Source organism: Gilbertella persicaria (genome assembly GCF_025201335.1).
Source record: "Gilbertella persicaria strain CBS 190.32 chromosome Unknown B0P05scaffold_75, whole genome shotgun sequence".
NCBI lineage: Eukaryota > Fungi > Mucoromycota > Mucoromycetes > Mucorales > Choanephoraceae > Gilbertella > Gilbertella persicaria.
In genome coordinates this window covers 37503-51645 of record NW_026252036.1, presented here as the reverse complement: position 1 = coordinate 51645, position 14143 = coordinate 37503, and the positions used below count along the sequence as shown (strand labels likewise).

At 34.5% G+C, this 14143-nt stretch overlaps 3 protein-coding genes across 3 annotated transcripts; 1 reads left to right on the top strand and 2 right to left on the bottom strand.

Moving 5' to 3' along the window:
• Positions 1 to 6677: 6677 nt before the first annotated feature.
• Positions 6678 to 7099, bottom strand: B0P05DRAFT_564517 (uncharacterized protein; the record flags this gene model as incomplete). Its single annotated transcript, XM_051580850.1, has 3 exons — positions 7062 to 7099; positions 6822 to 6904; positions 6678 to 6766 (listed from the first exon to the last, which is right to left on the bottom strand). Coding segments are annotated over exons 1-3 (164 nt in total), but the record flags the coding sequence as incomplete, so codon positions are not given.
• Positions 7100 to 9953: 2854 nt separating this feature from the next.
• Positions 9954 to 11154, bottom strand: B0P05DRAFT_564512 (uncharacterized protein). Its single transcript, XM_051580849.1, has 3 exons — positions 11089 to 11154; positions 10995 to 11030; positions 9954 to 10956 (listed from the first exon to the last, which is right to left on the bottom strand). The coding sequence occupies exons 1-3, from the start codon at positions 11096 to 11098 to the stop codon at positions 10181 to 10183; spliced, it is 822 nt and encodes a 273-aa protein (XP_051429530.1). The 5' UTR covers positions 11099 to 11154; the 3' UTR covers positions 9954 to 10180.
• Positions 11155 to 12742: 1588 nt separating this feature from the next.
• On the top strand, positions 12743 to 13143 carry B0P05DRAFT_564505 (uncharacterized protein). The gene has a single exon (XM_051580848.1). It carries the CDS (start codon positions 12889 to 12891, stop codon positions 13066 to 13068), a length of 180 nt encoding a protein of 59 aa, XP_051429529.1. The 5' UTR covers positions 12743 to 12888; the 3' UTR covers positions 13069 to 13143.
• Positions 13144 to 14143: the final 1000 nt, after the last annotated feature.

The window sequence follows — 14143 nt, the reverse complement described above, 5'->3', positions numbered from 1 at the left end:
ATTCTTGTTTACTAAACTAAAGTTTGAAGACAATTTCTAGAACTAGTTCATGTTTCTTTTTGGCTGAAAGAGGAAGAGAAAGTAATGGATATAAGCTCTGTAGCAAACAAAAAGAAAGCTTTATTTTTCAGGGAAAGATGGGCGATAGTTCTACGGACTATTCTTGCGTCTAAAGAGCTGAGAAGTAAAGAGTTGATCATATGTTTTATGCTTTAATGTAATACAAAATCAGGCGTTCTTTCTTCTCTTTATGAACTGATCCTTATCAAAAGAAACAAATAGAAAGAGACAGAAAGAAAAAAAAACAGGGGATATATAAAGTCTCGCAGCACTTTTTCTTTTTACTTCTTTTCTTTAAATCTTTTCTTTAAATCTTTTCTTTTTCTTTCTTTACTTTCAGCTGCTCGTTTCATGGTCCGGTCCCTTTGAGGTAAGTGCTCGCCTTCGTCAATATCAGCGCATGTACCAGCTCCGGTGTGTCTGTTATAGTCAATGATTGCGCTTTCTTATCGACTGTGCTGGCTTTGCGATAAGGGAGTGTATAGACGTTGCCGCCGGTCAAGCATGATGGTGACCGTTGCTATTGATGAGGGAGGTTTTTCTAAGGATCTGGCAACACTATCAATCTGCAGGCGGTTGACATGAGTCAGTGAAGAGGGCCTGGGAGTACAAGTCAGTTGCCTTCACGCGGCTACTCCTGTGAGTAACTTCTCCATGAAGTGAAACTAAAGACTGACGCCATTTATTTATTTTTTATTTTTATTTTTTTTTGAAATAAACACATGTATAAAATAAAATAAAAAAAGTAAAGTCCTCCATAATTTCATACCATTGTCTTGTCTTATAATAGTAGTGTCTTTCGCATGCAAATGAATATTCTGCTTCAAAAGATTTGTGTAAGGCAATAGAGAATGAAGTTGTTTTTGACATGTTTGATTGAAATCATACAGATTAGTGCTGGCACGACAAAACTATTATGAGGAAGTGAATTTGCATTCACTTAGCCTTGATAGAAAAGAAAAAGAAATAGTCTTCAAAGCAGAGAGTATCTAATACCAGACATTTATTATTGGTTATATCTAAAACTGTGTGTGTATTTTTTTTTCTTGACTTGAAAAGTGTCAAATGCTATAGTTTGACTTACTTTTCAATGTTATGCACATCGTTTGGTACTAGTATGAGTACTCGCTCGCTAATCGATGTCAACTGAAAAGGGTCTCTTTTACATCCTTCACAATGTACGACAGACTTTGAATGCTGATTTGAAGACAATGCTTAAAAAAAAAGAAAGAGAACGTTTGCTCATGAAAGCGTCATAACTCATTAAATCTGGTACAAATGACTACATGTTACCATCTGTTCACAGCTCTAATTTGATTGCTTGCTTTATCTATAGTCAAGATACATACACCTCAAAAGCTACAATATTACATCTAATTATGCAGTCATTGTCTTATTGCTAAAATGTCTCGAATTAAACAGAAAATCTTATGCATCAACCTGTCAATCACACTGAGCTGGTTAGAGATTGGCTGGTTTATCTAATGCAGATCCTTGTACAGCAGTAGCTAGTGATTTATCTGAACCAATTGTACTATCTAAGGTTCCTTTATAGAACAAGGATCTCTGCAGAGCATGCTGAACCCTTATATAAGCAATCATCTAAAGATATGACTCAATAAACAGAATTATTTATTTGATTTGAATTTTCTCGCTCTTATTTGGACATTGGTAGAATAGCAAGGAATATCATGGATGAATTAGAATGGAATGGATGAGTATGGGTTGACATAGATGAACACGCGTTATCATGAGTGACTATGGATGACCATGGATGACCATGGATGGCAGAATAATAGAAGAACTGTATGTGTTTTGGATTCTTGAAATTAATTTTCTCCTTAGCATAATAGTCTTGTGAAAAAAATTTTGTTAGTTTCTTGTGCTCCTTTCTTTGACAATATATGAAATTTTATACAGTTTTATGTAGATTTATGTTAATGTTTCGACAACATTTTTTATTTTTATATTGTTTTTTATCACAATTTCTTTTTATATTTAATTTCTTTAGAATTAAAGACATTACAGCAGAAGCAATGGAAGATTCTGGCCAAACCTTTACTCAAATATCGAAGAAAAATACAATCGCTTACGCTGTGACGAGAATGTATTTTTTTCTTTTTTTTTTCAAATCTAAAAGTAGTTATCTTCCAGAAATGTATTTCGGTTGGCACAAATAACATACTTGCACACTGTTGTTAATTTTCTGAAACTCATACTTAAAGTTTGCTAGTTTATTGATTTTGTAGAAAAGATCCTTTTGAACACATGGTCCAATGTGGCCTTCGACTGTTCAGACTCGATCAATTTATAGAAATGAATGACTTTACTAAGCTAAAAAAAACACCTTAAGAGAATAGGGGCAAAAAAGGAATGGAGAGAAGAGCGCTGATCTAATGGTGTGTCTGGGCGTGAGTTTGTAACCAGAGAAGAAATAGAAACATTTGGTTGGATGTTGGAAGAAGTAGATTGTTTGTGGTAGTATGTTATATAGAGTGATTTGGGATAGAAGCAAATGTATAGAGGTCCATCTAGTACTCCAATAAAGTACAGAGCTAATGTTCTTGAGTATTGTTGTGAAGAAAAAACAACTTACGAATTTCTGAAAGACAAAGAGCTTGGTCAAGGACACTTTTGCGTTCTCTAAAGCCACCTTGGGCAGTGTCTAAGGACGATACTTGGCCTTGGAGAAGTTCTTTGATGCATTTTTCGATTGTTTTTTCCGGAGATAATAGTCAGACTAATTAGTCAGTAGCTGACTGGGTCAGCCGAGTTGCTCTTATCATGAATTGGGACTATTTGTACGGCTCGTCAATAGTGAGGCGTGTATGATCAACACCAGCACAGATCAAAAATATGGAGAATTAAGGAACCACTATAATTTTCGATATGTCTACAGGAAGCAGAGGTAGAGCCATAAAAGATCGCGGTAATAGCCGTAGATGTTAGAAACTTCTCATGAATGCAAGAAAATACATATGTATTTTCAAACTCCTTTAACATTCATACCGACTTACAAGTATGCCACTTGTGTATTAAAAAAAATAAAAATAAAAACCACTATAAAACAGAACAAAAATATTTTTTGTAATGACAGAAAAATAAAAAAGCAGAAGATTTCATATTTTCTGCTTAAAATTAGAAAAAAGCCAATTTTTCAATTTTTCTGCCTTAAATAAATAAACGAGTCTACCGGATAATGGCTTTACTGCTTTAGTTTAAAAGAAGAGATTAATGGTCGGTAGACTTGTTTTTTATTTTAAAACAGAAAAATCGAAAAACAAGATTTTTTCAAAATTTCAAGCAGAAAATATGAAATCTTTTACTTTTTTATTTTTTGTCGTTGCAGAAAATATTTTTGATTTATTTTACAATAATGGTTTTGATTCTAAAATAGCGGTTTTTTATTGCTTTTCAAAAAATATTTTTTTGAGTACGCAAATGGCATACTTGTAATTTCGGCATAACTGTCATATTTTTATGATGTTTGAAAATGTTTTTTTTTCTTTTTTTTTTTAGGTAAGTCCATCACACTGACAACGAAGGCCTGAGGTATACAAGTCTTTCTATAATTTTCTCCATCGCTCTAGTTACTTTTTTATAGAGTTGTCACTACAGCGTAAGCGATGGAAGAAAAATGCAGTTGCTCACGCTGTAGTGTATGGTTACCATGGCTACTATGGCTACTATGGTTGCTATAGCTGTCGTAACTACTCTGCTGCAAGAGTGACCTAGCAAAAATGATAATCAAGAGCATTCAATAAGGATATCGAATTGCAGCAGTTGTCATTTGGGAAGAGAAGACGTTGTCAACGGCTAGTAGTTGCTTTTCAAAAATGATTTTCAGCTGCCGCTTGCTTAATTCGAGTTTGCTAAAATCTATGCAAAGGAAGGGTGTAGTTGACCTGTGAGCCTGGTTTAAAACAGAACAAAGCAGCTGTTATGAGATGAAGAGAGAATAGATATAGAATAAGAGAAAAGGTAAGAACACAGAGAAAGTCCGTTAGAACTTGTATAGGCTTTTATTTCTCCAAGAAATGTTATCTTTCAATTGCTATAAAATGTCGAGGTATTTATACTTTTTCTTCTCGGCCAAAATATTGTTTGGGTTAGCTACTTGATACGGATTGATTTGTAGATCAGGAGCAATTAAGAGAAATGCCTTTAGAGGAAGTTGTCAGCTCAGCCAATAGTACATGATCTGACCTGAACTTGAATAAACTATTACATATTTGTCAAATGCCAATGCTAATGTATTTGTCAGCTCTAACTGTCACTTTATGAGGGCCATTAATAATAACAGAGTCACTAGGCTCATAATCTCTGAATATGAAGACAATGTAGTACTTTTAGTAGAATGAGTGAATGTCAGTGACTATAGATCCATTGCAATTGCCATAGATGTGATCTGGTCTTTTGCCATGATCATCATTTATTGATCTACGCATACGAATTCATATATGTTCACAACATCAGCCTATATCAGTCTATGTCAGCCTGTGTCAGCCTGTGTCAGCCTGTGTCAGCCTATGTGATTCTAAGTTAGCCTATATCAGTTGTGGTGTTTAGGTTGTGAAAAGAAATATAGAAAACAGAAAAGAAAACAAAGGAATACAGTGAGACTGTTCAGTATTTCTTTATTACAAAAATAATGATAATTCTCTAAAGTATATCTTTTCCAGATTGTCTTTATACTACCTGATTTATTGACTAATTGTAATATTGTTATTGATTACTTAAACTTTGACAGCTTGTGTCTGGGAGTTGACTATGTAGATTCTCTTTAATCTCCTGGTTATCTAAAAGGTACAATTACGGTTTCCTTATTTGTAAATATCCATATTATCCCAGTTATCGTTATTTACTGTCATTATACAATGCTTGCTTTATATCTATGATGTATAGTGCTATAAGTTATTATTCATTTATACTATGAAAGACTATTTATTATATTTTGTATTGAAAAGTGCTCAGATCACTACAGGAGGATCCACAGAGGTTCGTGAAGATGGAAAAAAAAACAAGAATTTTTGGAATGACCCAATGTAGGACTGATCCAACCGAAATAAGGTGAGTTAGGTCTAGGTACTTCTGATAGAAAAAAGAGTTTACTAAGATGATAAAGACGATTGATTTGAGCTCCCTCAGATCTGCATTCAAAGTTGATTGAACACTGTAATCAGTACAAAAGAAGCCCCTTTTCAATAAATTTTGACTAATAAATAGGTACTAATTCATATAACATTCGATTTACAGAGCGTTTGAGAGTAAGTTTTGCTATTATACATGACATTTCTGAGGTCAAAAAGAGTAACTATTGAGTATGACAAATGGTGCATATCATGCAAGTGGGAGGTTCAGTATTTCAAACATTGGTCTCTTGCACTCTGCTTAAGACCTTTTTTTTTTCTTTTTACTGACGCTCACAAACCGCAAATGCGTTTCGATCGAGTTAAGAGGAAGACTAAACACCAGTTAGACAAAATCAGAGCGTAGTGTTATGGCATATGGAAGACAACATCACTGTAGTTTCGCAAGTGAAATGAGTCCTGATCACCTCATACTAAAGACGAAAGACAACAAGCAACATACTTGAGTGGACAAAGCCGTTGATGTAATGGAATATACGCATAGCTCTTATTACACAAATACGACAACAAAGAAAAAGGATATGCACATCACAAACACATGATGGGTTTGATCAGGGTAATCAAGCCTTTTCAGATCCTCTTTTTGTCTGAACAAGAGTTGATCAGACTCTCGAATAGACACAAAAAGACTCAAAAAAGTAGACTTACGCTACAAAACTTACTAAGCCTTGAATGTATATCTTCCAAACCCTAAAGAGAGCCAGAGTCTGAAGAAAAGGGTTTGAAAGCCCTATACCACTTGATCAAACGCCTTACAGACAGTTGAGAAACCAGCCTGAGTAGAGTACACCTTGTTTATCATAGAGCTTACCGACCAAATCAGAGTAGAACCAGGGAGAGAAATAGTCTTGAACCAGCAGTACATCTTGTTAGACGACCTTTTAGATAACTAAAAAACCAGTTTGAGTAGACTAGTCAATAAACATAAGTTATTGCGCGTTGCTTTTGATGACACAAGTTTCAGTGTGGCTTTATGTCTGAACAACACTAAACAAACACAACTACACTATTGAAAGATATATAGAAATCAAATAAGCAACATGAACTTACCTTGAAAAAGAATGTAAAAAAGAAACAAAAGTAAATCGTTGCTTTAAGCAAGCCCTTAAACTTCTAAAGACAAAAGTAAAAGCAGCTAGTCTTCAAGAAAACATCATTGCAATAAAAAAAAGTACAAGTCATTATTCATTATTAAAAGCAAATGTTTATTAAATAATGTCAGTCTTTAGTTTCACTTCATAGAGAAGTTACTCACAGGAGTAGCCACGAGAAGGCAACTGACTTGTACTCCTTCACTTCCTTTCTTGATACCTTTTCAGGCTTGCGATACACTAGGAAATGCCAGATAGCTATAAGAAACCGTCAATAACTCCCAGCGACTACCCTTCATCCCGCTGCAGACCAACGCCTATATACCCCCGTACCTTACTCTCGAGGCAGTAAATAAGAAAGTAAGTCATTGGCTAATAACAGGCCAACAACGATTAGGATCGAACACTGAAAGCCATGGAGAGAGCAACACCAGTGGACAAAACCAACCAAATAGAGAGAAAATCCTAGAGAAAGCAGAGATATCAGCAAACGCATCCTTAGAATAGATAAGGTACTTGCCAGAAAACGAACCAGAGACAAAGACAACAAGAAACAACTACACTAGCTTTCACCAGTGTAGCGTTTACCGCAACCACACCTACCCATACCATTGTTAGACTACAGATAACTAGTATATCCTCAATACGTAGCTGCTTAAAACAAATAAAAAACCAAGCAAAGATACCAAGCAGAGACAGAGACAACAAGAAACAACTACACTAGCTTTCACCAGTGTAGCGTTACCGCAACCACACCTACCCATACCATTGTTAGACTACAGATAACTAGTATATCCTCAATACGTAGCTGCTTAAAACCAAATAGAAAGAACCAAGCAAAGATAGCCAAGCAAAGAAACCAAGCAAAGAAAACCAAGCAAAGAAAACCAAGCAAAGAAAACGAACCAAGTAAAGAGAAAACTTCAGAGAAAGCAGAGATGTCAGTAGACGCGTTCTTGAAGTAGATAAGGCACAAACCAAAAAGAGAGAGAGACCATAAGAGACCAGAGTAGAGAAAGTAAAGAAACAGAAAGAAAAGATAAAGAAATAAAAAAGAGTGCTGCGTGCTTTTTATAAGTAATTTTTTTCTTTTCCTTTCCTTGACCTTCCTTTCCTTGGTTTTTGTTTTTTTTGATAGAAATCATCTCAGAGAGGACGCCCAATCTTGTGTTACATATAAACTTATTTAGTTGCATAAAACATGCGATGAACACCCTACTTGTCAGTTCTATAAACAGAAAAGCAACCCCTTTTGCTTGTTTTCTTTCTCTTTTGCTATGTGCTCATCCTCTGTGTTTCTATTGAGTAATTCATTATTCTTTGCCCTTGAAGATAAGGGAAGTTTACTTATCATATAAATCAATGCGGAATGTATTTCGTAATAGAGGACTTTGAATTGTAATCATTCCCAGTTTCCTTTTTTTCTTTCCATGAGAAGATCATCCTGAAACAATAACAAACTTTCTTATTCATATGAAAATGTCAATAACCAAAAGAGCAAAGAAAAGTTTAGCTGTCTAAAAAAAAGAAAGAAAGAAAAGAAAGAAAGCTATTTTACACACAAACTGAAAGTACTGATTACTGGTGCCTGAAGATGAACTAACTATTGTCTTTTTTTATTTATTTTTTTAATTTTTTTTAATTTTATTTTTTATTTTATTTTTTATTTTATTTTTTATTTTATTTTTTATTTTATTTTTTATTTTTTTTTTTTTACCTTGAGCACAAAAAGTATCTCAGTTGATCCGTGCACTATGCATACGCTTACCACATTTTAGATCCATGGGACAGTTGCTTACTTTTCCCTGAAAATAGATCCTGAGAAATTCGTCGCTTTTTTTTTGTTCACTATAAAACTCATACTGATTGCTTCTCTTTCTAAGTGAATAGACTATAAACTAGTTCTATACGTTATCTTTAGCTATCAGTTTAGTGATGAAGAAAAGATGACATGATGTAAACAAATGTTTTTACTTTGGTGACACAAACAAGTATAAAGCAGACACTATACTTCCTTCAGGTCTAAAAACCAAAATAAACGATACAAGTAAAAGAAAATTGGGTGTCTTTGATACATATATATGCTATGATGCATTGTTAATAGTCATATAAAAGCGTATGTTTTTATACCTGTGAGTAAATCGACCCTCTAACGTTACACAGACCAACAAAGTTGTTAATAGCATCGAAAGTCATTCAAAATACAAAAGACAAATTGTGAAAGCACTTGCTTTGTCTTTATAGAAATCAAATGTCCTCGTCCTAGTTCCTGGAAACAAACAATTACAGTATTTGGCTAAAGTACCAGTTTTTTTTTATCTTTTTATTCAATAAAGTATATACTAGTATTTAAAATAATTGATTACACGTCTTTTCTTTTTCTTTTTTCTCTGTCCTTCACTTGTTGCATGTTACAAAAAAAACAGGCTTATTGACTATCATTAAATCAGCAGCCCTAAATTCTGTAGCCAATCATTGCTGCAACGTTACTTATTGATCATAAGCAAGTATTTGCCACAAAAAGAAATAATGATCCTCATTTTTTTTTGCTTAGGGGCTGTCTGTTTATAACTCTTTTTAGTTGTGTACTAACAGTTCTGTTGAAGGGTTGTATGTAAAAGAAAGATCAAAAGAGAGAAACTGTTAAATCTCGGCTCTAGAATGACAGGCATTTGTAACAAATGTCCTCTAAGCAATGGCTTAGGTATTTACAAGTAGAAGTTATCATAACCTTGGAAACTCTTGAGTCCAAAGAGAGCATCTTTGGACATGATAAGCATCAAATGTCTTGTAGGAGAAGGGCTGGATATTTCAAACACCAACATTTTCTTCTCTGTTTCTGCTTGCCCTGGGTAGTAAAAGTCATTAATTTGGTTAAAATTATCAGAGTTTATAAGGAATAATCAAGAGACGCATTGATTAAAGCTATATAGCTTAGTATGGCGCATTTAATGGTGTAAAAAGTACAATAAAGTTGTCATGAAAAAGATGAGAAAAAGATGGAAATGTATTCTCGCTTTTGGACGATAGCATACACTTTTTATATACGTATTGCAGAATTAATGCTTTTACAGTACTTTATAGCACTATGGAGGCATTTCTCGCTATGTATTGTTATAGTAAAAGTCTTACGTATCTCTGACAAACGACGGCTTTACTACCCCTCGACCACTTTTTCGACTGAAAGCCAATTTTGTATTCAATTTCTGACCCAAACATTTTTGTGTGTACGATATAGTCAAACTTATGGAATTTGGCGTTTTCTCGAAAACAAATGTCATTATTTTTGTCTACTTTGGTAAAAGCAATTGTTGGAATTAGCTAACTAGAGCTGGTGTATTTCTTTTGATTTCAGAGAATTTCATTTTTCATTAGACAAAGTTATTTTTAATTGTAAATGATTTCTTACTCCAAGATTCCTGTTGCATTACGTTTGTCAACGGTTGACGAATTCACTCAAACTAGTATGTAGATGAAGAGAAATATCTTTAGCTCATAGCTTTAGAGAATAAAGTAAATGCAGATTGCAACATCGTCAACATCGTCATTAACACACAAAAAAAAAGTTTGGATATGAGAAAACTGTATTTTTTTTTTACGATAAAACATTGGGATAATCCTGACTGATAATTTTTTCATTAATTACTAATTTGTCATATAAACGGTGCTAATGGTGATTAGGTATCATTTTTTGCTCTGTGGTATATATTCTTCAAGCTATGGGTATTTGAGTACTCATTGAACAGACCTTTTTTCTTTCCATCTTCCCAACAGGCAGACCAATTCATTCGACCTTTGTTATTCTGCTCCCAAGCATCGATGAATGCAATCAAATCTTTGTATTTGGAATTTATAGAACTAGAAGCGCCGTCAAAGTCTTTAGGAAGCTCCATTGGTGTTGTTGCTTCTGGAGGTGTATTGTTTAATTCTTGCTTCATTGCGTCGTACTTCAAGACTTGCGCTATAGTGCCGTCCTACTTCTGCGTATTGATGCGCTCGGCTGGGGTTGTCGAAAACGGTCGTCCTTATTCTCTCAAATTGATTTTGTGTTGCTTGACAAATCGTTTGTAACGCTTCGACTTTGTCGTTCTCTGTTTTTCTGTTATTTTTGACCATTTCCATTGTGACAAAGTACAGTCTTGTATTGGTTGGGTTGTCCCATCGGTCAATAGTGATTATGTTTTGCTGGCCAGAAGTCAAGAAATGAACAAAGACAACCAAAGGATCCAATTTCTTGGTATCGTGATTGTCAATAAAAGGATGGATACTCTGTTTGGTCAGCATGAAGCAACCAGTTGCGAAGTGGCAGCAAGGTGTTTCTAAGAGGTTAGACTTGTTTTTGACAGATTTGAAGAGGCCTCTCAGAGTTTTGAACTTTGTTTTCGAGGTACAGACGATGAATAAAATTGATAAAATGTGGAAACGCTTGTACACATTCAGGCAGTACTGGACGGCTCGACACATAAACTCGCGTGTCACTGTGTGTTGTATTTCTGCTACTACAGGAGGTAAGCCTACAAGATCTGATGAATGAGGTATATAAAGAGCTTCACACACTGTGCCATCGATAAACATATTGTCGCCAGCCTTATAAGTGCCTAAAGGAACTCTCAGAAGCAAAGTGGTGATCAGATCAATAATAAACTGATTCTGTGCTACGATTTGCTAATTTGATCTGTATCTGGTATGTAACCGCGTGGTAACCTGTATTGTATTAACTCTTCTGGTACTATATAAAAAAAGGCATTGTTAAAAAGTTTCAACTTGTGGTCTCTATATAACCTTACTCGTTCTCATGGCACTTTGGTCTTCAAAAAAAAGAAAAGGTAAATACTGTTGAAATGTGATGTAAGGCTTTTTCTTTTTGAAAGAGAGAAAAGAATATTATTTCTTTTTAGAAGACACTTTTTACTAATAGTTTAGTCTTCCCGCTTATATAGAACCATAGATATTGCATGCTTTTATACGCTTTTATATGACTATTAACAATGCATCATAGCATATATATGTATCAAAGACACCCAATTTTCTTTTACTTGTATCGTTTATTTTGGTTTTTAGACCTGAAGGAAGTATAGTGTCTGCTTTATACTTGTTTGTGTCACCAAAGTAAAAACATTTGTTTACATCATGTCATCTTTTCTTCATCACTAAACTGATAGCTAAAGATAACGTATAGAACTAGTTTATAGTCTATTCACTTAGAAAGAGAAGCAATCAGTATGAGTTTTATAGTGAACAAAAAAAAAGCGACGAATTTCTCAGGATCTATTTTCAGGGAAAAGTAAGCAACTGTCCCATGGATCTAAAATGTGGTAAGCGTATGCATAGTGCACGGATCAACTGAGATACTTTTTGTGCTCAAGGTAAAAAAAAAAAAAAAAAAAAAAAAAATAAAATAAAAAAAAATAAAAATAAAATAAAAAATAAAATTAAAAAAATTAAAAAAATAAATAAAAAAGACAATAGTTAGTTCATCTTCAGGCACCAGTAATCAGTACTTTCAGTTTGTGTGTAAAATAGCTTTCTTTCTTTTTCTTTCTTTCTTTTTTTTTAGACAGCTAAACTTTTCTTTGCTCTTTTGGTTATTGACATTTTCATATGAATAAGAAAGTTTGTTATTGTTTCAGGATGATCTTCTCATGGAAAGAAAAAAAGGAAACTGGGAATGATTACAATTCAAAGTCCTCTATTACGAAATACATTCCGCATTGATTTATATGATAAGTAAACTTCCCTTATCTTCAAGGGCAAAGAATAATGAATTACTCAATAGAAACACAGAGGATGAGCACATAGCAAAAGAGAAAGAAAACAAGCAAAAGGGGTTGCTTTTCTGTTTATAGAACTGACAAGTAGGGTGTTCATCGCATGTTTTATGCAACTAAATAAGTTTATATGTAACACAAGATTGGGCGTCCTCTCTGAGATGATTTCTATCAAAAAAAACAAAAAACCAAGGAAAGGAAGGTCAAGGAAAGGAAAAGAAAAAAAATTACTTATAAAAAGCACGCAGCACTCTTTTTTATTTCTTTATCTTTTCTTTCTGTTTCTTTACTTTCTCTACTCTGGTCTCTTATGGTCTCTCTCTCTTTTTGGTTTGTGCCTTATCTACTTCAAGAACGCGTCTACTGACATCTCTGCTTTCTCTGAAGTTTTCTCTTTACTTGGTTCGTTTTCTTTGCTTGGTTTCTTTGCTTGGTTTTCTTTGCTTGGTTTTCTTTGCTTGGCTATCTTTGCTTGGTTCTTTCTATTTGGTTTTAAGCAGCTACGTATTGAGGATATACTAGTTATCTGTAGTCTAACAATGGTATGGGGTAGGTGTGGTTGCGGTAAACGCTACACTGGTGAAAGCTAGTGTAGTTGTTTCTTGTTGTCTCTGTCTCTGCTTGGCTATCTTTGCTTGGTTCTTTCTATTTGGTTTTAAGCAGCTACGTATTGAGGATATACTAGTTATCTGTAGTCTAACAATGGTATGGGGTAGGTGTGGTTGCGGTAAACGCTACACTGGTGAAAGCTAGTGTAGTTGTTTCTTGTTGTCTTTGTCTCTGGTTCGTTTTCTGGCAAGTACCTTATCTATTCTAAGGATGCGTTTGCTGATATCTCTGCTTTCTCTAGGATTTTCTCTCTATTTGGTTGGTTTTGTCCACTGGTGTTGCTCTCTCCATGGCTTTCAGTGTTCGATCCTAATCGTTGTTGGCCTGTTATTAGCCAATGACTTACTTTCTTATTTTACTGCCTCGAGAGTAAGGTACGGGGGTATATAGGCGTTGGTCTGCAGCGGGATGAAGGGTAGTCGCTGGGAGTTATTGACGGTTTCTTATAGCTATCTGGCATTTCCTAGTGTATCGCAAGCCTGAAAAGGTATCAAGAAAGGAAGTGAAGGAGTACAAGTCAGTTGCCTTCTCGTGGCTACTCCTGTGAGTAACTTCTCTATGAAGTGAAACTAAAGACTGACATTATTTAATAAACATTTGCTTTTAATAATGAATAATGACTTGTACTTTTTTTTATTGCAATGATGTTTTCTTGAAGACTAGCTGCTTTTACTTTTGTCTTTAGAAGTTTAAGGGCTTGCTTAAAGCAACGATTTACTTTTGTTTCTTTTTTACATTCTTTTTCAAGGTAAGTTCATGTTGCTTATTTGATTTCTATATATCTTTCAATAGTGTAGTTGTGTTTGTTTAGTGTTGTTCAGACATAAAGCCACACTGAAACTTGTGTCATCAAAAGCAACGCGCAATAACTTATGTTTATTGACTAGTCTACTCAAACTGGTTTTTTAGTTATCTAAAAGGTCGTCTAACAAGATGTACTGCTGGTTCAAGACTATTTCTCTCCCTGGTTCTACTCTGATTTGGTCGGTAAGCTCTATGATAAACAAGGTGTACTCTACTCAGGCTGGTTTCTCAACTGTCTGTAAGGCGTTTGATCAAGTGGTATAGGGCTTTCAAACCCTTTTCTTCAGACTCTGGCTCTCTTTAGGGTTTGGAAGATATACATTCAAGGCTTAGTAAGTTTCTGTAGCGTAAGTCTACTTTTTTGAGTCTTTTTGTGTCTATTCGAGAGTCTGATCAACTCTTGTTCAGACAAAAAGAGGATCTGAAAAGGCTTGATTACCCTGATCAAACCCATCATGTGTTTGTGATGTGCATATCCTTTTTCTTTGTTGTCGTATTTGTGTAATAAGAGCTATGCGTATATTCCATTTACATCAACGGCTTTGTCCACTCAAGTATGTTGCTTTGTTGTCTTTCGTCTTTAGTATGAGGTGATCAGGACTCATTTCACTTGCGAAACTACAGTGATGTTGTCTTCCATATGCCATAACACTACGCTCTG